Source organism: Cydia fagiglandana, chromosome 16 (genome assembly GCF_963556715.1).
Source record: "Cydia fagiglandana chromosome 16, ilCydFagi1.1, whole genome shotgun sequence".
NCBI lineage: Eukaryota > Metazoa > Arthropoda > Insecta > Lepidoptera > Tortricidae > Cydia > Cydia fagiglandana.
Window position 1 is genome coordinate 15,117,691 of NC_085947.1, and position 23,218 is coordinate 15,140,908.

The 23,218-nt window shown below is 41.2% G+C and overlaps 3 protein-coding genes and 2 non-coding genes across 5 annotated transcripts in view; 2 read left to right on the forward strand and 3 right to left on the reverse strand.

The window, feature by feature from the left end:
* The window catches only part of LOC134672062 (proteoglycan 4-like), a 62,863-nt gene extending 58,292 nt beyond the window's left edge, over window positions 1–4,571 (forward strand). The window contains exon 4 of the mRNA XM_063529962.1: window positions 60–4,571. Within this exon, the coding sequence (XP_063386032.1) occupies window positions 60–2,677 (2,618 nt within the window). The 3' untranslated portion in view covers window positions 2,678–4,571. The remainder of the gene's footprint in view (window positions 1–59) is intronic.
* A 282-nt stretch (window positions 4,572–4,853) lies between these two features.
* LOC134672118 (activating signal cointegrator 1) lies at window positions 4,854–23,192 on the reverse strand. The gene is made up of 12 exons (XM_063530032.1): window positions 23,023–23,192; window positions 16,118–16,242; window positions 15,562–15,753; window positions 14,419–14,537; window positions 13,815–13,963; window positions 13,466–13,629; window positions 11,972–12,147; window positions 11,167–11,336; window positions 9,252–9,373; window positions 7,460–7,556; window positions 6,079–6,176; window positions 4,854–4,990 (listed from the first exon to the last, which is right to left on the reverse strand). Exons 1-12 carry the CDS (start codon window positions 23,088–23,090, stop codon window positions 4,902–4,904), a joined length of 1,569 nt encoding a protein of 522 aa, XP_063386102.1. The 5' UTR covers window positions 23,091–23,192; the 3' UTR covers window positions 4,854–4,901.
* LOC134672350 (small nucleolar RNA U3) lies at window positions 5,606–5,783 on the forward strand. The gene has a single exon (XR_010099331.1). It is a non-coding gene; the product is annotated as a small nucleolar RNA U3 (small nucleolar RNA).
* Window positions 9,608–9,809, reverse strand: LOC134672348 (small nucleolar RNA U3). Its single transcript, XR_010099329.1, has one exon. It is a non-coding gene; the product is annotated as a small nucleolar RNA U3 (small nucleolar RNA).
* On the reverse strand, window positions 16,255–21,496 carry LOC134672060 (uncharacterized). The gene has a single exon (XM_063529960.1). The coding sequence runs from the start codon at window positions 21,158–21,160 to the stop codon at window positions 16,568–16,570; it is 4,593 nt and encodes a 1,530-aa protein (XP_063386030.1). The 5' UTR covers window positions 21,161–21,496; the 3' UTR covers window positions 16,255–16,567.
* Window positions 23,193–23,218: the final 26 nt, after the last annotated feature.

Here is a 23,218-nt window from a genome sequence, read left to right on the forward strand (position 1 = left end):
TACATGTGTTTTGACATATAATAAAAAGGGTAATGTCTAAGATGTTCTTCAATTTGCAGGTACGTTCAGCCCGTTCAACGTGCAATCCGTCAAAGGACAGACCCCAGGGTTCCCGACTAGGACGACTTTCATACCTCAACACCAACAGCCGACGAGACAGACTATCTTCAACTCGTTCAGCTACTCTCCCAACTACAAACAGACTCCGAATTACTTCCCAACAACTACGCCGAAGCTGCAGTCGACTGTCAACCAAATACATTTTGGGACGGCCGTCACCGACTACAACAAGAATGTTCCAACGCAGCCACCCAAAGTTTCTACCGCTCCAAAGATTGACCCTAACGCAGGCAATAAGGGCGGCTTCAAAGCTAGCCCACAAGATCCCTTCTCAAAACAATACAGCTCAGACTACAACAAAGTAACAACATACAACCCAGTACAAACGACCACTTTGGCAAACTACTACAACGATTTCCAATACCCGGTGCAACAGAACTTCCAAGCGCAAAACTATTACGACCAGCAAACGATTAATGCGAATTACGAGAAGAAGAAACACAAGATCCATGATAACTTCGCCGCGGGCGGCAACCAGGAAGTATCCCAGCAGTACATAAACCCGCCTAGTCATTTAGAGGGAACGCCTAATTCCGTTCCTTTCCGAGCAACTTATGAAGTGACGGAAACTTACTCTGACGAACATCACACACATTCGTCAAAAGCGCCGTGGACCGCGAGCCCTGACTACGACCATCAGAAAGTCACCGATGAAGCGGTTACAAAGCAGCAGTATTATGACTCCTCCTTTAAGTCTGAAACTACGCCGATCCCCGAAGAGTTCGCTATTGTAACAGAAGCCGAAAAAGGCTACGAAAACTCTTTGAATTACGACGGAAACGTCGAATCTCAAAGCAGAAGGCCGCTTGGCGACGACTTTGAACCTATAGGAAAGCACAAGCTGAAAGACTATTACTACAAAGTCACTCCTTCGTACGACGACCACAGCCCGCCGAGACGAACGAAGAAGCCGACTGAGGCGTACAAGCAAACGAGTACTCAAGCAGCCACGACCACCACCACTACCACTACAGGCAACGACGAAAACAACGATCTTCTAGTTGAGCCTCTGCCTACGCTTCCTCCAAACAAGCACTTCAAGCGCCCAAGTACTATTCCACCAACTGAGAAGGAAAAACAAAGGAAAAGGATCAAGAACCGAAGGCGTCGTCCCCCACTAGCCAACATCCACCACAGGGAAGAATCTAGCACTGCTAAATACGTCCAATCCTCAATCGAACTCGCACCCACGACTGACGCCGGCGACGAATACCAGGCCTTCACTCGCAGACCATCGAAATATAAAAGTCAGTACAACCTCACCACTCCCGGTGTGAACGACGATTTAATAACAAGCGCTCTCCCCACCATTGCACCCACATATCCAACGATAGCAAAGAAGAAACTCGGCCACCGTAGACCACTAACTACCACAGAAAGATACGAAACTACAACACAATCTTACCGGGACTACGATTCTAACAATGAGTCCCCAATAATGAAGATAGCGACACGACCACAACTCAAAGTAACCCAACGCCCGATTGAAACAAAGAGTGAGACGCCAGATTACACACACAAGCAGGATGAAAAGGACACACCCACCAGCGATATAGCAGTCAGTTTAAGCGACACACTAAAAACTACCAGACCTGATAAGGATTTCTCGTTCCATAGAGACCTTAAGCCATTAGACGCTGAATTAGAACCAATTAGAGGTCATAGGGAAACCACTACTCAATCTCTCAGCAGTGAAGTAACAGCAACCACCACTACTCCCAGAGTTGAAACTACACCCGACCCACCCGCGAAAGTACTAAGACCTAGACTGAAGAATAAATATGAAAGTAACCGACCTCGGTTCAGCGTAAAAGACTACAGAAATCGCCTCAGCTCTACTACAAGCACCACAGAAAAATCTGCAGATACGCAACACGCGCCGAAAGTAAGATTCCCCCAAAGAAGACCGTACAACGAAAACAACAGATACAATAGTGAAAATGATACCGCTACTGAGAGAAAGAAATTTGTGCCTAAAGATCCGAGACACAAGGTGAGCGACGCGACTGAGGCCCCTGAGCAAACAGAGCAGACGCATGCCAGGCAGTCCAGCAGAGTGAGACAGACGACAGTAGAACCTACAGAGGGAACGACGCAAAAGATCTCATCTCGCATCCGCAACGGTTCCCGAAGACCGAGGCCTACCACTGAGGAAGCCACAGAGCCCACCAGCCCTACCACGGTCACTCACAAAAGACTGACCCGGAAAAAGATAAAAGATTCCGAAATCGGTGAATCAGTACAAGACATCAGCGTGACAGAAACTACCACAGACCACAAAGAAGACATCACTTCCGAGAGAACGCGGTCAGAAAGCGCCATTATGAAAATAGCTGATAAGAAACACCACGATCCAATTGAGCATTTATTTGAGCACTCAAAGCGGGTGTCTGATTTAACCCTAGCGGCAAGCAAAGACTACAACACTCCAGGCATGTTCAAAACCGTATCTCAAAGTAGTAGAAGAGTACCCAGCTACTTTACCATAGCGACGGATGACCCTATCCTGCCCATCGAGGCTTTCTTCCCACAATTGAACCAAAAGAAGGAATCGTAACGTTCCTATTATATTTAGGTAATTTCACAAACCAAATCCTTTCCACTGCCAAAGCGAGATTAACTCTTATGGCTCCTCTACACCATCGGCAATGATTGCCGATTACAGAATGGGCCACGATTCCATCGTGTGGGCCGAGGATCATGGGCCATTATACCCGATCGGGAACACCTGTGCAATTGCCATCATGGCCAATGGAGTAGAGGAGCCCACACAAGACAGTCTAGTTGTAAAAGGCTTTTGAAGTGCTGTTTCACAGAAGCAATGCCATAAGTTTGTGTATTTAATGGTGATGATGGTTATTTTTCGATCTAGAAATATATTCCTAAACAGTCGCGATCATGAAATGTAGTTTTCTGTTCCTGGTGTGTGGTTTTACAAAGGCCTTATGGCAACATTGTAGAAGTTTACTCGTGAAACTATTTCAAAGCTGACGGCCCGATTCCAACTTTAAGATACGTCAAATAATACGACTAGGCGGCCTAGTCAAGGTGACGATCGCTTGCGCTTCGCCATCGTATCGCTTTGCGTCTTTCTGTCACTCTTCCATATTAGTGTGATAGTGACAGTTGCGTTTCGTTCGCTACGTAGCGTTAGCGATTGGCATGTTGTCTACGGGGCTATAGATACGATATGGATAAGATTGTCAGTGTCAAAAATGACGTTTTTGTTTGAAGAAACGTCACTTTTGACACTGACATCTAATTCATAATCGTATCTAGTCGAAATATTTGACGTATATTAAAGTTGAAATCGCGTCGTAAGACTTTTACAAATAGCGCTGCATTTATTAATGATTCTATGTTATAATCAATTAATCACGTACAATTTCATCAAGCAAAAATTTACTACGGCTGCCTCCTTATTTTGGGACTTATATCCTCTAGCCGCCCAGAGACCTATAAAAAGGTCTCCTGTTCCATTCTAATTTGAACTTTGTGTTGGTGAAATCAAAATTTAATTTTGCTTGGCAAGGTTTGACGTATGGCTAGAGGATATAGACTTTACATCACTCGATATAGTCGATATAGGTACAAAAGTGGAGATTCAGCGCTCTGTTCTCTTCCTACGTTTAGCGTAGCTGAACTTTATTGTGTAGACAATAAAGTATGTTTTTGCTTGCTGAAAACATTATTATTTATTGTCTTTACTAACTCGGATAGGTAGTTGACTAGTTGTAAGTATACAGATTTATTTTGGTGCTTGAAAATGACAAATCGTCGGCCTAAATCGCAAACCTCGTAACTCCTCCGGGGGAGTTACGAGATTTGCGACTATAAGTATTGTTCTCCAAGGTAGCAATTACTAATTTCCTTGAAATGGAATTACGAGGTTTGCGAATTAGGCCGACGAAATGTTTTCCTTGAAAAGTGCCCAAGAATCGATGTATTTTACTATATTTTAATTGTTTGTAAATTTTGGTGCTCATGTTAGCATGTAAGTTTATAAGTGTTGACATAATTATATTTCTTATCAAGTGATATATTGACGTATCCGAGTTTAGTTGAATGTAACATTTTAATAATAAATATGACTAAAAGTCATTCCTTTCCATTACAATATTAATATAATACAAATATTATAATTCCCAATAATCGATGTTTTCATCCTTATCGGATGTCGTATACGAGATAATTCTGGAACTTATTAGTGTTTCTATTTTTCAAAATTTGTTAGAAGTAAGGAAATTAAGTATTTCGAGGAATTGAATGAACCCAGTGTGTCTTTAATTCTTTATAAACTGACTGTAAAAAAGTGAGCGTGTTTGTGTGTGTGAGCTAAGCCAGAGAAGAAACAGTAGTTCATCTCTCAAGATTCTCTTAAATTTTTCGCGGGGTTTCTTTAAAGATGAGTTATTGTTAAACTATAATGTATGTGCGTATAATTACTTATTATATTGAACTGTTAGTTGTAAACGTTGTAAATAAATTATTTCAATAACAAATTGTGTTTATTTAAATAAGAAAGCTACATCTACAAACAGCAACACACCTAACTGTACATCCGTGGGCCTTATTACAAAAGGCATAAGGTCCACCTATGTACAGTCGCCATCAGATATATCGGAGCGGCCAAGGTGTTCACAATATCTGAACGCGCACTCTAATGCCTTGACAATAGAGGCGTGTTCAGATATTTGTGAACACGTTGGCTGCTCCGATATATCTGATGGCGACTGTACAGTTAACAGTGCCGGCGGTGGTATTTTGTTGGTAAACTGACGTTAGCCGGCGTTCGCTTCCTCTGCGGCCTGCTTTGCCATTTTCTGAATGCTTTTGACGGCCGCGTAGTGGATGGTCTTGTCCAAGGCATCTGTATACAAATAAAATATCATATAAATAGAAAAAAAAACCTACGGGTATTTTTATTGGTAAAAAATTCTGTACCCTATTGAACTAAGTTCCCTTTAATTAAATAATAATTAAAAAATTGCTTATAATAATCTTGACCAAGTTGCTAGACCAATCATATATCTTAGATTGAGAAGAATAATACCAAACTGAGAGACCAAACATGCTAAAAGTCTAACCCTCCATTTATGACGAAGGATAAAAAAAAATATATATCTTGCAAACGTTCGTAAACGATGTTTCATCTAACGAAACTGTGCCATCTTAGATAAATGTGATTATTACTAAACGGTCATCCGGTTCGGCCTTGTGAGCCACTAGTGCCATGCCATAAAGTCATATCTGTATACAATTACTGCGGTGACATATAACGTTTTAGCATTAGCGCACCATGGTGATAATGTCGTCATTGATAACCCGTGCGAGCACAGAGCCCACGTGGTGCGCACACGTTGCAAGTCCCAATTTCCCGCTAGATGTCGCTGTACCGTCCGCCGCGCGCCCATACATTATTCTACATCGCGGTGTTAAGATTTTTCTCGGAATCATGACCCGGCTCGGGCGAGTAGTGTGCGTCAAGACCTTACTTCATAGGATCATTTCTATAGTAAGCTCTTCACCAGGCAATCACAATACGTGAGCCAACCCCATCCACGAAGATGAGTCGTGGCGCGGTGCCTGTCTGGTCATCAGCCGCCGATGATCGTTCACCTCCTCTCCGGGGAGGCGTGGGGTACTGTCGCTGTCTGAGTGGCTGGTTTTTAACCCATTTTAGAACTTGAAAACTATACCTACTCATTAGAAGGTTCGACCCAAAACCTCTTATCACATAATGTGACCGCTTGTCTGACATGTTTTTAGTGAATTTAGTCAAAGCCTAGGTATCTCCATTTTCACGCAGCAAAAACTTACATTTTTGTGAAACATCTGTGAAAATTTCAACTGTCGACAGTTTCAACAAACGGACAGTGGAGTCTTAGTAATAGGGTCCTGTCCCGTTTTTATCCTTTGGGTACGGAACCCTATAAAGACGTTGAAAATGCCACTTACAGATCTTGTGCTGCCCCCTGACGGGGAACCGGAGCCTCAAGCTGACGGGGTTCGAGCAGATGAACACGTACGGACTGTCGCTCTCCCCGTCCGGGTACCTACAGACAAGAGTACTTCGTATTTAAACAGACAAAAGGAATTTTAGTACAGCTTTAAAGGCCATGTACAGTCGCCATCAGATATATCGGAGCGGCCGAGGCGCTCACAAATATCTGAGCACGCCTCTATTGTCACTGTCAGGGCGTTAGTGCGTGTTCAGATATTGTGAACACCTTGGCCGCTGTGATATATCTCATGGCGACTGTACAGTACGAGTATAAGAGATTCTCGCCTTAGACGTCCTACTTAAAACCAGAAAAAGTATACCTATACCGGGTGTTGCCTATGACACGAGCATATAATTAAATCATATGTTACACTCCTCAAACTATAAAACTTTTGTTCGACAACTTAAAAATGATGAATCCTTTAGACTTCCTCTTTTTCATACAAAATAAATATTGCCTTCAATGTACGTTGACATCAGTGTGTTTGACGTTGCTTGTCACGCTTTAAACATGACAAAGTTTGCATTACATTGCGTCTTAGAATAAACTTTAAAGAGTAATAAAAATCAAAACATAAGTTATTTTTAAAAGTTGCTGAACAAATGTTGTTCAATTTGAGGAGTACAGACTACTGTTTAATTTAATGCTCCTGTTACAGGAAACACCCGGTATACTGAAGTCGTGTTTCAGTAACGTCTAACCGTCACATTACTGACAAAGAGTATGGAATTTGACATTGAACGTCAGTTTAGTGACGACACAGAATAAATAATAGTACTAGGTACAGAAGACTCGCTCTCTAACAAAACGCGTCTGTTACGATCAGAACAGATATGGCCGCTAGGTGGCGACAACGCTACGCGCGGCTTATGGCTAGCCACCAAAATTAATGTGGAACGGATGTACTTGTAGATGTACCTGTTGCAAAGCTACGAAACCGCGGAGTGAACCACGCCTGGTGACGATTGCTCACCGGCAGTTAAGTGAAAATGCCCATCAATGATGAGGAACGGATCCTTATTTAGTGCGCTCTCGTTAGATCATGATGTTTAAAAAAAAACGGTAAACACTAAGATCTTTATCAGTTCTTTGACTAACTTAAATATATCAAATTATGAAGTTACTTTTCTAAAACATCTAGTACCCTAACCTAAACGCTCGCTTGCTTTTCACTTTTCGCTTTTCAGCGATAAGCTTTTAATAATTATACATTTTGATTTAAAGAGAGAGTAAGACATACTAACATTGGACAAAGAAATTGGACCCTTATGCACTACATCTGTAAATATATGGGATTTATATATATATATATATACTTCTCTATGCCTACTCACTTTTTCTGGTACTCCTCCTGAGTGAGACAGTCGTCCACGTTGACGCAGCCGAGCAGACACCCCGTCGGATAGAACGACGGGAACTTGAAGTTCTTTTCTGAGGAAACATAAAAGTAACGTTAGTAATGTAGAGACGACTAGCGCCATCTATGTTTATTCGACGAAACTAACAATTAGGATATTTTATTCAATGTAATTTAAGTGTTGAATCACAAAAATTTATTACATTAAAACAATCATAAGTACATAGGCAAAGGGTTAGGTAATACATATGTGGGTAGGGTAGAAAAGTGGTTTCAATCGATGTGTGGAAGGGCGGCACCGTCGTCGAACCCAAGCCACCTGGCGGTCGACTTAAAACGGTGGCGTGTGCCTCGGATACACATGCTGGTGGCGCGTATAACGGCGATACTGATCCTACATCTCAGCCAGCCAATGTAATTTAAGTGTTAATTTAATTAAATATAGAGGTTAGTTATAATAATTATATTTTACAATGAAGATTTATGTTACTTGTTATTTTTAACAACAGTTTGATAGAAATTTGCATTGTAATGTGTAAGGGTGGTATTCCACCTGTACAATATATTGGTCCAATGTGTATTTGCGTCTCACATTTTGCTTCAGTGAGAGAGTGAGACGCACTGACATTGGGCAAAGAAATTGGTAAAGTTCTGGACGGACATTGGTGTCTTCGGGCTTCGTCTAAATAACTTACTTGCATTAAACATAACACACAAACATACATACATGTAATATTTTACATTTATAATGCGTAATTCTTATTGCCAAATACTATTATTATTTTAGGCCATGATTTCATGAAAGTGTAAATTCAATACATATTTCCTTCATAACTTTGCGTTTAAATAATAGATGGCGTTAGTACTGCTAATATGTCACTTTTCATTCTATTTTTATAAGAATATTTTAATTTTCATGAAATCATGGCCTAAAGGAACCGTATTTGGTCACCTTAGATTTTTGGGTGTAAACTATATATTGTATTAAGATATTTATGACTTGTTCTCAAAACCGGGCATACAGTTCAATGTAATGAGGTCACCAGTAGATGGCGTTAGTAAACGCTAATCTAAAAATAGAACATTCAACCAAATGCATAAATAGTATTTTTGCACAAAGAATTTATTTATTTATTTAAACTTTATTGCACAAAAGAAAACTTATCGTACAAAAGGCGGACTTAATGCCAAAAGCATTCTCTACCAGTCAACCTTAAAAAAATAATAAATAAGAAATAGAATTAATAAGAAATTAGTTATAAATCTATTATGTATCAATCATTTATGTAAGTAAACTAGACGGGTATGTTTAAATATAGATAAATTAATACTATGACGCGTAAAGTAAAATCCGAAACCACTGACATCTGTCGTAGATGGCGCCCTTGTTGTAATTTTTCACTTGTACTTGTACTTTGTACTATTATTAATTCAATTAAATTAGATACAATACAATATTATTAATAAATGAGTTATTGTATTGCACATTGTTCGATCTCAATCAAGGCCTTTATTGAATGAATTAATCAATCAAAGAGCGAAGTTAATACAAATTTCACTAAATATTCAGTGTCCACATATGTATTGTCAGCATTAGAAGTAGCTAAGCGGGTGAGGCGTTTAAAATGATTTAATCTCTCTCTCCGTCTATTTTCTCTCCGCCACGCACTTATTTTCTTAAAAATAAAGTTGGGTTCAGACTGTGTGATCTAGCCCATCCATACTTTCTTTGAATCTCAAGTACTCTGCTAGATTGATCGGACTGATACCTGGGTAAAGTACACGGTACTGGTTTTCAAGGGCTCGTATGACGTCCTGATCTGGAGGCTTCACCGTGGACGCGATCCAGAGCCGTCCCCTGTGGCTGGTGTACCAGGTTCGACCCTCGTGCCTGTAACACAAACACAATATCTATCAATAAGATGTCAAATAAGTCATATATAGGATTTCTTATAGGGCATCTAGATAAGGTATATAGATATAAGATAAACAAAAATTGTTATAGGTTAGGTTAGAAAAACAAAACTTTACAGATGTAACATAATTATAGAACAAACAAGATTAGCGAACAGAGGACGCTACAATCATGTTAACTTTATATTATTTAAATTTGGGTTAAAAACCAGCCACTCAGACAGCGACAGTACCCCACGCCTCCCCCGGAGGGGAGGTGAACGATCATCGACGGCTGATGACCAGACAGTCATCGCCTCTCTCACGCTCAGGGCACCGCGCCACGACTCATCTTCGTGGATGGGGTTGGCTCACGTATTGTGATTGCCTGGTGAAGAGCTTACTATAGAAATGATCCTATGAAGTAAGGTCTTGACGCACACTACTCGCCCGAGCCGGGTCATGATTCCGAGAAAAATCTTAACACCGCGATGTAGAATAATGTATGGACGCGCGGCGGACGGTACAGCGACATCTAGCGGGAAATTGGGACTTGCGACATGTGCGCACCACGTGGGAGAGTGAGGTTATCTTGTATGGCAAAACGTCGTATGTTACAACAAAACTTATAGTAAGATATGACCTTCTGGCTTTGACACTGACAAGGCCATACCGATCGATAAGTCTGGCATTCAGTACAAATTAAACTAGCTTGAGACTTAGTAAATCGTAAATATTACCATTAATGCATAAACGAAAATAAAGAGGTACACATATTCTTTAACGAAGAATAATTAAATCGCAATTGATTGATGGTTAAGTCAATTATACGCGTATGACTATACCTTCGTCGAATAATGGTCCCTTTGGCAGTACCTTCAAGTCTACTTACTTCTTTCTACTCGTTGCATAAAACTAAATAAAAGTACAAGCTAAACTTTTTAGTGTTGTGGGTGGTTGAGTAGAAAGAAAACTCACATCTTGAATTCTTAATCCCCTCAACAAGCAGCGAGGCCCAGGGCTGGTGCATGGACAGGCAGCGGCCTGTGTCGCTCATCTCCTGGATCTCGGGGTCCTGGATGCGGCTCTGGCTGGAGTCGAACCCTGGGGTTTCCACATGAAAGTACTGTTTACACAGAATACTCACATCTTGATCCCCTCAACAAGCAGCGAGGCCCACGGCTGGTGCATGGACAGGCAGCGGCCGGTGTCGCTCATCTCCTGGATCTCGGGGTCCTGGATGCGGCTCTGGCTGGAGTCGAACCCTGGGGTTTCCATATGAAAGTACTGTTTACACAGAATACTCACATCTTGATCCCCTCAACAAGCAGCGAGGCCCACGGCTGGTGCATGGACAGGCAGCGGCCTGTGTCGCTCATCTCCTGGATCTCGGGGTCCTGGATGCGGCTCTGGCTGGAGTCGAACCCTGGGGTTTCCACATGAAAGTACTGTTTACACAGAATACTCACATCTTGATCCCCTCAACAAGCAGCGAGGCCCACGGCTGGTGCATGGACAGGCAGCGGCCTGTGTCGCTCATCTCCTGGATCTCGGGGTCCTGGATGCGGCTCTGGCTGGAGTCGAACCCTGGGGTTTCCACATGAAAGTACTGTTTACACAGAATACTCACATCTTGATCCCCTCAACAAGCAGCGAGGCCCACGGCTGGTGCATGGACAGGCAGCGGCCGGTGTCGCTCATCTCCTGGATCTCGGGGTCCTGGATGCGGCTCTGGCTGGAGTCGAACCCTGGGGTTTCCATATGAAAGTACTGTTTACACAGAATACTCACATCTTGATCCCCTCAACAAGCAGCGAGGCCCACGGCTGGTGCATGGACAGGCAGCGGCCTGTGTCGCTCATCTCCTGGATCTCGGGGTCTTGGATGCGGCTCTGGCTGGAGTCGAATCCTGGCGTTTTGACCGCCACGGCGTACGCCTGGCTTTGCACGGACTCGTCGAACTGAAATAAAAAAATAAAATAAAAAGAAATGAAATAAATATGAATATGGAATAAATAAATAATAAAATAAATCGTTGGGTGACAAGCAAAAGTCACTAAGTACTATCAATAAATTAAAGTAACAATGCACTTTATTAGTTTTATTACACTTGTAACACGGTTTATTGTCCAATAATTTTAATGGTGTTAGTTAGTGACTTTTGCTTGTCACCCGACGAAATGTACTGTTTGATACTATGATGGTATTATAAGTTCATTCTTCTTCTTCTTCCTCGGGCCCTCATTGCTGAGGATCGCGACCATGTATGCTACGTCTCCACAGTGCGCGAACATAGGCCATATGGGCCACTGCATGTTGCCGCCAACCACCCTCTTCACAACATCAGACCATCTCGTGGGTTCTTTCCCTCGCGCTCGCTTGCCCTCTATTTGGCCCAAGATAATCTGCCTTTCTAGGTCGTGCTTTTTAGACCGCATGATTATGACCAAAGAAGAAATTAAAGATGAATTCATATCCATGCTAAATTGCATCTTTTTAGCACTAACAATCACGAAGCAAAGCTTCGAACAGACAGACAGACTGACATGACATGGCAAAACTATAAGTTGAGTATGGAACCCTAAAAAGTAAGAACCTGCAGTAGCGGCGCGTTGACGCCCGGAGCGACATCCCTGTCGGAGGGGACTCCGACGTGCATGTGTGGCTGCAGCATAACGCTCCCGCCTCCGCCTCCGCTGCCGCCTGTGATCTCGCGGATCCGATCTTCGTCCACATCGTGCTCTATGGTGTTGTCCTCCACTATTTGACGACCTGGAAACATAAAGAGTAGAAAATAAAATACAAAAAGACTGTATAGTTAATTATAGGGACAACTTTACTTAGCCGTTTTCTTTTGGTATTATATTTTTATTTCAAAACTACAGATGTGTTTAATTAGTGCTTTAATAAGGTACACATTTCGTCCTGGGAGCTCGACGTAAAGCATTATGGTTTGGACGAAATTTACCCAATCCTCTCGAGTAAAAATAACGAGTGCGGACAAATACTAGAAGAAATTTTACGGTAGGTATGCGAACAAGAACATATCACACACAAAAAAATCGTACTATGTAAACAGCAATTACACATGATTCGTATAGCGAAACATCTGGACATAGTCTAAGCATTTCTTTTCGTTAAAAAAAAGCTTAGGATCTGTGCATGGTGGCCTTTTAGAGAATATGGCATGCTACTTACGACAACTATGACTTTGACATCTAATATAACTATCATGGAGCCAGTGGCGGATTTGCCCTAAGGCACAGTAGGCCCGGGCCTAGGGCGGCAAGATATTTAGGGGCGGCAAATTGTGACAAAAAATTCGCTGATGGTAACAAGAAATAACTCAAAATGTAGTCAATATTATGGGTGCCTTGAAAGGGGCGGCTACAGGGCTTGGGGCCTAGGGCGGCAAAGACTGCAAATCCGCCACTGCATGGAGCTTTTCTATCGACCCGTTCTAACGATGGATCAACGCCATGAGTGTCCGTTAGGTTTTGGTTTTAAGCTTATTCTTCTAGCGGTCTCCGTCATTACGCATGCATCAGAAATTGAAGGGATTCCAAAACGTAGGGTGAAAAATCGTTTTTATGTAAAAATAAAAATTCACCACATTTATTCCGCAGCTGCTCAATTGAACAGTCATGAAGAGGACACTTAGATAACATGTTTTGGCAGCCTATTAACCCGGTGGACCTTATTACAAAAGGCATAAGGTCCACCGATGTACAGTTAACAGTGTGGACGATGTTAAAAAATGATCTAAACTCAACTAATTCGATCCCCATCAGTAAGTAAATTTAAAAGTAGGTATATTTAGGAACCGTAACACCCTTAACACCTTAATACCCTTTACCTCCCTCCATAACACATAAATACAAATATATCTTATAAATATAGGAGTACGTTATCTACAATAGCTTTCACCGTCCACCGCGAGCCGTCACGAACGTCTGAGGGCCTACCGCGTACCACGTTCGACGTGTTAGCTGCCTGTCACACTTACGTACGAATATACAAGCGCGACAGAGAGACAACACGTCGAACCTGGTTCGCGGTAGGCCCTCTGAACCAATACTTTTTTACCGACCTGCGAAGTCGAAGGTCATCTTCTTGGCCAGCCTGCTGGCGTGTTTCTTGTCGTGTAAGGATTGTTGGTAGCGGCTCAGTTTCTCCTTCTCGCTCGCACTCAGCCAGACGCTGCCCGCGTTGAAATAGTCGCTGTCGTCGTCTGTCACGCGCGTACGGCGCTCACTGAAATACGAATATAAAGGTGACTTTTTTGTATATTCTGAGTGCGAATACAGTGACCACTCCACATCATCTAGTCATCTAATATTCAGGAGGATACAAAGGACACGAGGATCATAGGACAAATATTCATTATTCTCCCGCCAACTATCCCAAGTATGTGTGAAATAAAAAGTGTTGTTTTTTACCTGGTGCGATCAAACTCTAATAGCCTATTCCTATGCGAAATGGCGGCTTCCCAGCCTTTAGGCCGGTTCCGTTCCATGAGAGTCTCCATTAGCTTGGCGCTCGCCTTTGTCTTGGCGTTTAACTCTCTCTGTTCCCCTGGGGTGCACACCTGGCAAAAATACTTAGTTATTCACCCAAATACTGCAAAAACAAATGAGTCATTATCTAGTTTCCGAACGTAACGATTTTTTAGAAAAAAAACATGATGTCTAAAAGTTTTTTTAACCATGCTTATACTTATATGCCGCTCCCGTATTGGCTTACACAGCCACGAAAAACGTTGTCTCCCTAATTGACACTGTTTGTATAGTCTGTAATAGACTCGAAGGCCGATGATGATGATGATGATGATGATACTTTTACTTTTTTTTACAAATGTAATTGAGAAATGTGTAATATTCATACAGTCAAGAAATGTGTCAAAATTCTGAAATCAGTAGTCTTACTTTATTATGTACCCAGCAAAAAATCCCAATAAATCTCAATAGTGACTTAACATAGCCCTTATATAGTTTTACAGGAAATTCTGAAAAAGAACCAATTCTCAGGTAGGAGAAAACTTACCAAATTTCCACAGAACAGGCATGGACCGGAGCCCTCCTGCTTGCAAACAACTCGGCCACACTGTAGACAGTTGTTGATCAACTCGTGCTTAGACGCTTGACAGTCGCAATGGTGACGCCCTGAAAGTCGAATACATTTCCGAATAAATTCTGTTTACTAGGGAACAGGTCTAAATACTCTAAAAACAATGTACCCTGTTTTACAAGAATACAATACAATACTCTTTATTGCACACCTCACATACACGTAGTTTACAATAAATGTACAATAACATAAACAAAGACTATAGAGGTAACAACAGGCAAAAAAAACAGGGTAATACAACAAAACAAAAAACAAAACAAAACACACAGGGTAAAACAGGTTAGGGTAACTGTATGTCAAGAGTGAGAATCGACCTGAAAGGCCACAGCTTAAAGATTACTGGAGTAATGTACAAGCAATAATCAAAAGCACTTTTCATGAAACCCTGTTGCAAGTGCTCTGCATGTGAGTGGAATTAACTTACTAAAGACAGTTAACAACTCAATAAGGGTGAATTAAAAGCAACCTAGCCAAAAAATTAACTAATTAGTACAATAAGAAATTATTAAAAATTGTCAGGATTTTATAATATAAATCTATTCAATTTTACATATTATGTATGTATAAAACTTAAGAAACTAAAACCTGTTCTGAGCCATGCCGGGTCCAAAGGTTCCCATTTTATAATTACTTAGAGACACTTGTAAACTCATACAACTACATCCAAACATCACAATACACGGAGACCCACAAAATATTGTATCCAGCAGCCACAAGCGTGCTAGACAGACCACACCCCCAGACTCACCCGATTATAAGAGAATAGCCCTAGCAGATAGCAATAGCGGCAGTGAGTCAGAGCTGTCCGAATGTAGAGATGTAGAGACGGAGGAGGAATAGTAGAAGTGGTAAAGTAGTGTAACAGTAGCATAGTGTAGGGTTAGGTAATAGTGTTAGTGAACTTTATAAAATAGTGAACTCTCTTAATGGGGGAGGTATGTTATGTATAGACAATGAGGGTAGGTTTTGACATTTGTGTACAAAGTCAACGCGAACCTGGACCAGAGCATGTGCTTGGACCCCTAAACCGTGAGTTATATTATGAAATTTAAAACCCACCTTTCAACAGCACAACTTGAGCATTCTTGCCCTCCTGTGAGTAAAGGCTGACAAACTTAGTCTTCTTCTTAGACTTGGCATCCTCTACGGGGGCAGGTTCAGGCTGCTTCGGAACTTCAGCGCTAATGAAATCCTGTTGCTGCTTGTTCTTAGATATCTTTTTCTTTTGCTGTTTAGGTGCTGTGTTGCCACCTGACGAAATAAAAAAAGATTAAGTTGTTTATCTCAACTGAAATAAACTGTTCCTAAATTTTCTGTAAATTTTCTTGTTTTAAATAGTGCAAAAAAGTGTACCTATTTGCAAAATTTGTGTTGTTGTTTTTCACAGATATATTCCTCTTAAGTAGTATGGAGATGTAATTGGCTAAAATATAAGTGATTAGCAAACTTTAACTAATAAAATACTTTTTATTGCACACCTCACATAACTTATGTTAGTTTGTATGCTTTCACATATAGAACTGCAGACAAGACATATCGATTGAAACTTACACTACTCTTACATTGTTAATTAAATATTGTTGTGCAATAAACCAATCAGTTTCGAAAAACATACCCCTACTTGGAAATTTCCTTTTAGACAATTCAAGGAAGAAGTTTTTATGCTGCGGATTGTCGAAATCTAGCAGGGTACTCATGTGCTCCTTTAAGTCCATCTCATTCTGGATTGACAAAATAAACCTGAAAAAAAAGGGTAAATAAGATAAAATTGTATTAGATTTTTCAACCTGCGTGTGATTATTCACACACTTCGAAGGCAAAATCCATTGTGTTCAAGGGCTTGACGGACTTGTAGAAAAGAAACTCCAGAATAATTAAATGAGACGTGTACTTCTTAATTGTGGTACAGAATGAATGTAAAAAATGACATGCAAATTTTGAACTACACTTAATTATATATGAGCGTCGGTTGGCCTCCCTGACAGTTTGCGCATTCATATTGTGTAGGCGCTTCATGACCCAGGTCATCATGCAAACATGCCCCCGGGCGTTGGAAGCTTGCCTTTCAACCAGACTCGTTTGTTGTCACCGGGAGCGGGCAAATCTTACTGAAGGACCTGCGAACTAGTCCTCCCGCAGTCCTTATATCCGCCACTCTGGTGATTCCGTCGCGTCCAGGGTAAACAGCGACGACGCGGCCTAATTTCCACTTCAAGGGCGGCAAGTTGTCCTCTTTAATGAGCACCAAGGTGCCCAATCGTAGCACCTCATTGTTAGTGCGCCATTTTGTCCTGACCTGGAGCTCCGAGATGTATTCTTTGCTCCATCTGCTCCAGAAATGCTGCCGCAATTGCTCAACGCGTTGATAACGGTTAAGGTAAGTTACTTTGTGCTCTCTAATGTCCTTGACTGGCAATGAGGTCATAGGACGCCCGATAAGAAAATGTCCCGGAGTGAGTGGCAGCAGGTCTTGCGGGTCCGACGACATGGGAGTAAGTGGCCGAGAGTTCAAGATCGCTTCAATCTGGACCAGCACAGTGTTAAGTAGCTCGTACGTTAAGTTACAATCTCCCAGCACTCTTTTTAAATGAAACTTGGTCGATTTCACCCCAGCTTCCCAAAGCCCTCCTGAATGTGGAGAATATGCCGGAATGAAATGGAAGTTAATTTTTTCATGAGCTGCGGCCTCAGCCAGCGAATCACAATTGCTCTTTAAGAATTTTGACAGCTCATTGTATGCACCCACGAATGATGTGCCGTTATCAGAATAAATGTCGGTTGGCAGACCCCGACGAGACACAAAACGACGCAACGCTGATAAGTAACTGTTACTGGTTAAGTCACCAACTAACTCCAGATGCACCGCTTTTGTGGTGAAACACACGAAAATGGCTAAATACACCTTCACAAGTCTACATCCACGACCCTGACGACTGGCAGAAGTCAGAGGGCCCGCATAATCGACACCAACGCTCTTAAATGGCATACCTGGGATAAGACGCGACGCTGGTAAATTTCCCATTAACGGTGCTACAACTTGGCCTTTCATACGGATACATTTGAGGCATTTCTGGAAACACGCTTTCGCTAAGTTAGTCCCACCGATGGGCCAATATTCATCCTTAACAGAGGATAATAATAATTGCGGGCCTGCGTGCATTAATCTCTTGTGCTCAGATTCAAATAATAACTTCGTGAACCGATGTTTAGCATGAATCACAATCGGATGCCTTTTCTCAAATGAAAAGTTAGAGTTATCGATTCGACCTCCTACACGCATTATTTTCTTGTCATCCAAGAATACGTTAAGTTTGAGCAAAGGGCTTTTTTTTGGAAGACGTTGGCTGTTCAACAAGATATTATATTCTGAGAATGATTCCGCTTGAGACACCCTAATAACTATATTCAACGCGGTTCTCAGCTCGCTGTCAGTTAGGTAAATTGTTGATGCAACTTGCTTTCTACACACACTCGCAAAGCGAACAATATAAGAGACTGTTCGAATAAGCCGTGATAAACTAGAAAACCGGGAGAAATCAATTAAACTGTCACCGTTTTCTTCTCCCTGGTTGTTCGTAACGTTCGCGTGCAGTACAATTTCAGACCGAGTTTCAGGTAGTGTTTCTACTACTACCGGACTTGCCGGCCATTGAGATTTATCCTGTCTTAAGAAGGTAGGCCCAGACCACCATATATCGAGAGACTTAAGAAGACTGGCAGGTATTCCACGAGAAACGTGGTCAGCAGGGTTTTCATGTGTCGGCACATGTCGCCATGTGCAGTTACCCGTCTTTTCTAATATTTCCGCTACACGGTTGCGAACAAAAGGTTGTAACTTACTAGGTAACATCCGCAACCATCCTAGCACAATTGTGGAGTCGGTCCAAAACGTTATACTCTTAAAACTGATTCGTAGTGAGTCTACTACCTTTTCATATAATCTAACTCCTGCTAGCGCACCGGAAAGTTCAAGCCTTGGGATTGTGGTAGGTTTAATGGGAGCCACGCGGCTCTTGGCTAATAGCAGCCTAACCAACACGTCCCCTTTCTCATTAATGCTCCGCAAATATAAGCAAGCACCATACGCCCGCTCAGATGCGTCTGTAAAAATATGACATTCAACTTCCTCGTATGACTCACATAAAACTAACCGTGGAGTACGAATATCATTGAGACAGGGTAGATCGCGGACAATTTCCTCCCAAAGCTTGATAATCTCAGGAGTTAACTTCTGATCCCATGAAAGTTTCTGTAGCCATAAATTTTGCAACAACATTTTCATGAGAATGACACAAGGAGCCAGCACACCAGTGGGGTCGAATATTTGCGCCACTGCTGATAGCAAATCCCGTTTAGTATTGACGACAAGCGAACATTTACCAACCGGGAAGCTCAACTCATCAGACTCTGGCTGCCAGCTCAGTCCCAGGATTTTACTGGGTTTAGTGCCAATATTCAAATCTAATTGAGACGAATCCGAGTCCGCCATAAGTTGGGGTTCATTTGATTTCCATTTTCTCAAATTCATACCAGCTGATGCTAGAGTAGAAGTAACCTGACTCTTAATGGAAAGCACTTGTTGCAAGTCATCCCCGCCAGTGAGCAGATCATCGACATAAAAGTCGTGAATAATGACCTCGCGAACGACCTCATCTTTACACTCAATGCCCAGCTGTTTTAAACACCGTGTTGCCAAGAAAGGTGCACTAGCAGTCCCGTATGTAACCGTGTTTAATTCAAATATTTTTAAAGGTTCAGATGGATTAGCTCGCCACAAAATCCGCTGCAAATATCTATCATCAGGATGAACTACTATTTGCCTATACATTTTCTCTACATCCGCTGAAATAATATACTTGTGTTGCCTGAATCGAAGCAGTATAGACAAAAGGTCATCCTGTACAGTGGGCCCTACCATCTGGATCTTATTCAGGGATATCCCAGAGCTGGTGGGAGCGCTGGCATTGAAAACTACCCTCAATTTTGTAGTAGAGCTCTCCCTTAAAACTCCATGATGAGGTATGTGGTATGCCTGCTGCTCTAACCTAGACTCTTTACACTCAGTCATGTGATTCAGTGACTCATATTCTGCCATAAATTCCTTATACATGTCTCTGAACTTTGGACGTGAATCAATTCTACGCTCTAGTGATAAAAAGCACTGCCTGGCGCGGTTAAACGAATTCCCTAGAACGCTAGGATCCTCCTTCAATGGTAACCGGACGCAGAATCGCCCATTCTCCAGCCTAGTGACAGTTTCGGTAAAATGCTTCTCACATGACTTCTCCTCCGAAGAGTAATGAGAGTCTTTAGGACAGACGTCTTCAAGCTGCCAGAATTTTGTAAGTTGGGTTTGAATCTCTTCATTAGTCAAATCTGCACTCGTATTAGAGATGACATTTGCAAAATTACATTTAATGGCATGCGAAGAAGTCGATGCGTGACCGCTGATTAACGGACCTGCGACTATGTATCCAAATTTAGTTTCGCACAGCACCGTTCGTCCGTCACCTAACTCAATTTTGTGTGACCCCAACAACCCCCAAAATAGATCACCCCCAATCAAAATATCAATTTCAGATGGAGTGTGGAAGTTAGGATCAGCCAAGCACAAATCTGATGGGATATTTAATCGCAATATATCGTAAGAGTCAATCTGATGATAAGGTGTGGGTTCAGTTATAGATGGCAGCACAGAACAAATTAAACTGGTTGAGTAGGTATCATCTAAAGACTTTATTGGTACTTGACATATTTTACCTACAGGGGTCTTCAACTTGTTTACTCCTACAATCGATCTATTTACCTGATCAGTACGTAAATTTAATTGACGACACAGCCTCTCAGTCATAATACTGGTTGCGCTGCAATTATCTAACAATGCTTTTACTATAAATTCGCTGTTATTATGCCCATAGACCTTAATTAGTGCTGTTGCTAGTAGCACGGCACCATGCTCAGATGCGCACGGTTGAGACGCTACCGTGCTCATACTAGCTGATAACGTCGTAATGTTCGCGCTCCCCGCCACTTGCGCCGGCGCAGTACCTGCCTGCACTCCAGACCGCTCGCACGAACTCGATTCAGTTTTTAGGTTATGCTCTGCGATATGAATAAGGGAGTTATGTTTTCGCTTACATAATTTACACCCGGCCTTCTTGCATTGGTTTGCATAGTGACCGCCTCGAAAACAGTTGAAACATATCTTGTAAGCCGGTAACAAGTTAAGCCGTTCGGCATTACTTAAGGCAAGAAACTGAGCGCAGTTATTTAAATTGTGTTCACCATTACATTTCGGACACGGTGTAGACGACGAAGTGATACAGTGTTTGGTGGTTTGTGTAGAAAGCAAAGTCCTATGTTTTGATGCGATTTTAGCCGGCTGACTCGATTGACCGGCGCCTGAGGCGCTCGACAACTCTAAAGTTTCAATTAAGTCTGCTCGATTACGCATAAAAGTGATAAAATTATCAAACGAAATAGGTACATTTTTATCTAGGCTTCCTTTGTGTTCCTCCCACTCACGATAAGTTGTAGTGTCTAACTTGTTACTAATAATATGGATAAGAAGCGTGTCCCAGTGTTTGACAGGCTCACCTAGGGATTCTAAGCATCTTAGATTTTTGTTTACTTGATCTATAAGCCGTTTCAGTTGCATGGACGACTCCTCTGTGATTGGCTCGACGGTAAATAGTGCAGATACATGATTTTGCAGTAGTAATCTTTTATTATCAAACCGCTCACATAAAAGGGTCCATGCGACCTCATAATTACTCCCAGAAAACTCAATTGATTGAATAACCAAGGCCGCAGACCCTTCCAACGATGCTCTTAAATAATGAAATTTGTTAATGTTATCGATGTCATCGTTGGAATGTATTAGACTTGCGAAAGTGTCTCGAAAACCTAGCCAATTCTCGTATGAACCTTGAAATTTTGGTAACTGAATAGTTGGCAACTTAACCAGTTTATGATTACTTGAACCACTTCGCGACCCACGATTGCTGCACGACTCGAATTCGTCACGTTTTTTATTAAAATTGTCGAGCATATCCTGGGCCCGCGAGAGTACAGAGAAGTAGTTATTTTGGAATTCATCTCGTTCCATCATGTGTGCATCCACATTTTCACTGGTACACTCTAACTGCGTCTGCACATCATCGTAAAGTTCATACAATGCCTCAATCTTACCTATACGCATCTGCAATTGGCTAGCTTCAGCTTGAGTCAATGACGATTCCTTCACTGTGCCTAGGTATGTAGTAAATAATGTTAGTTGACCTTTGTAACTGCCTCTTTTGCGAATTAAATCCTTTTCATCGGCCATTTTTGGGAAGCTGGTGTACGTAGACCTTGAATGTAAACAATTAATAGATATTAACGCGATTATTGCAAATATTTTAATACTTAAAATTGCACTTTGTGTTCAGTTTAGCCAATAAGCTAAAATAGTCTAGTTTATAAAATTTCACAATAAAATGACATAATAAATAACTGGATATCACGAATAAATGTGAATAATTAATTGATTCGTGTAAAATATACGAAACTATTATCTTACTGTACTTATTAACAAAGATTTATACATACACAAATTATCATTCATATAAAATTTATAAATTAAATCAATTAAAATGCAATTATTATTTGGATTCCTTAGTAATATAATTCCTATTTAAAATTAATCCACAATACAAATAAATTAAATCTAAATGACTAGTCTCTAGTGAATAGAATAAGCGTACCTACACGAATAGCGGTAAATTAACGGTCAGATGTTGCGTTGACAAAAATAAGTTATTTAAAGGATTATGCCCAATCAATTCAATCGATTAGAAGTTAACAATTGATATAGGTAATGATTAAGAATTGACTAGACGAATATCACATTTAAATAATTACAACGAACTAAATTACAAATGAATCTGACTTTAATAACTACCAATCCACTTTAAACCATAAAATTCACTAACCTGGAGTTCACTATAAATCCTATACTACCTTAATAAAGAGTGCTGGCCCTAAATACACCTAACACACTCAACACTGGTGGATTCCGATGTCCTGGTGTGGTGATCTTCCTCAGCAGAGCCTCGGCAGTCTTGATGATATCCTCAGTGGTAAATTGGTATTTTATGAGTATTTCCCTTTTTTCCTTCAATATTTTTGCTGGTTCCTTTTTATATCCGGTTCGTGTGGACCATGTTCAAGGGCTTGACGGACTTGTAGAAAAGAAACTCCAGAATAATTAAATGAGACGTGTACTTCTTAATTGTGGTACAGAATGAATGTAAAAAATGACATGCAAATTTTGAACTACACTTAATTATATATGAGCGTCGGTTGGCCTCCCTGACAGTTTGCGCATTCATATTGTGTAGGCGCTTCATGACCCAGGTCATCATGCAAACACATTGTTTAGACTATTATAATTTATAATACCTACTTAGTTTTGTATTGAATCTTTGGAAAAAAGAATAATAAGCAGTTAAACTTTTATGAAATAAGGTAAGCGCTTACTGTATCATTTCTCCGGGTATTTCGAAGTCCAATATTCTGGACAAGCCTTCACCAATCCATTGATCCATTTTAGAAACTTTGTGGCAATTTTACGCGATGTTCTAAGTTTATTTGATTCTTTTTGCCGACGAACCAACTTAAATTAGAAAATGCCACAATAGCATACAATGTCAAAATCAAAGAATCAACAGCTGAT

What these genes read in the sequence shown, in the direction of transcription:
- LOC134672060 (XM_063529960.1), bottom strand. Translation starts at nt 21,160, where the DNA reads ATGCAACTGAAACGGCTTATAGATCAAGTAAACAAAAATCTAAGATGC.
- LOC134672118 (XM_063530032.1), bottom strand. Translation starts at nt 23,090, where the DNA reads ATGGATCAATGGATTGGTGAAGGCTTGTCCAGAATATTGGACTTCGAA. An exon ending in ATACCCGGAGAAATGATACA is followed by an intron (nt 16,243 to 23,022) that starts GTAAGCGCTTAC and finishes CTTTTTTTTCAG; the next exon opens with GTTTATTTTGTCAATCCAGA. An exon ending in GATGACCTTCGACTTCGCAG is followed by an intron (nt 12,148 to 13,465) that starts GTCGGTAAAAAA and finishes TTATGTTTCCAG; the next exon opens with GTCGTCAAATAGTGGAGGAC.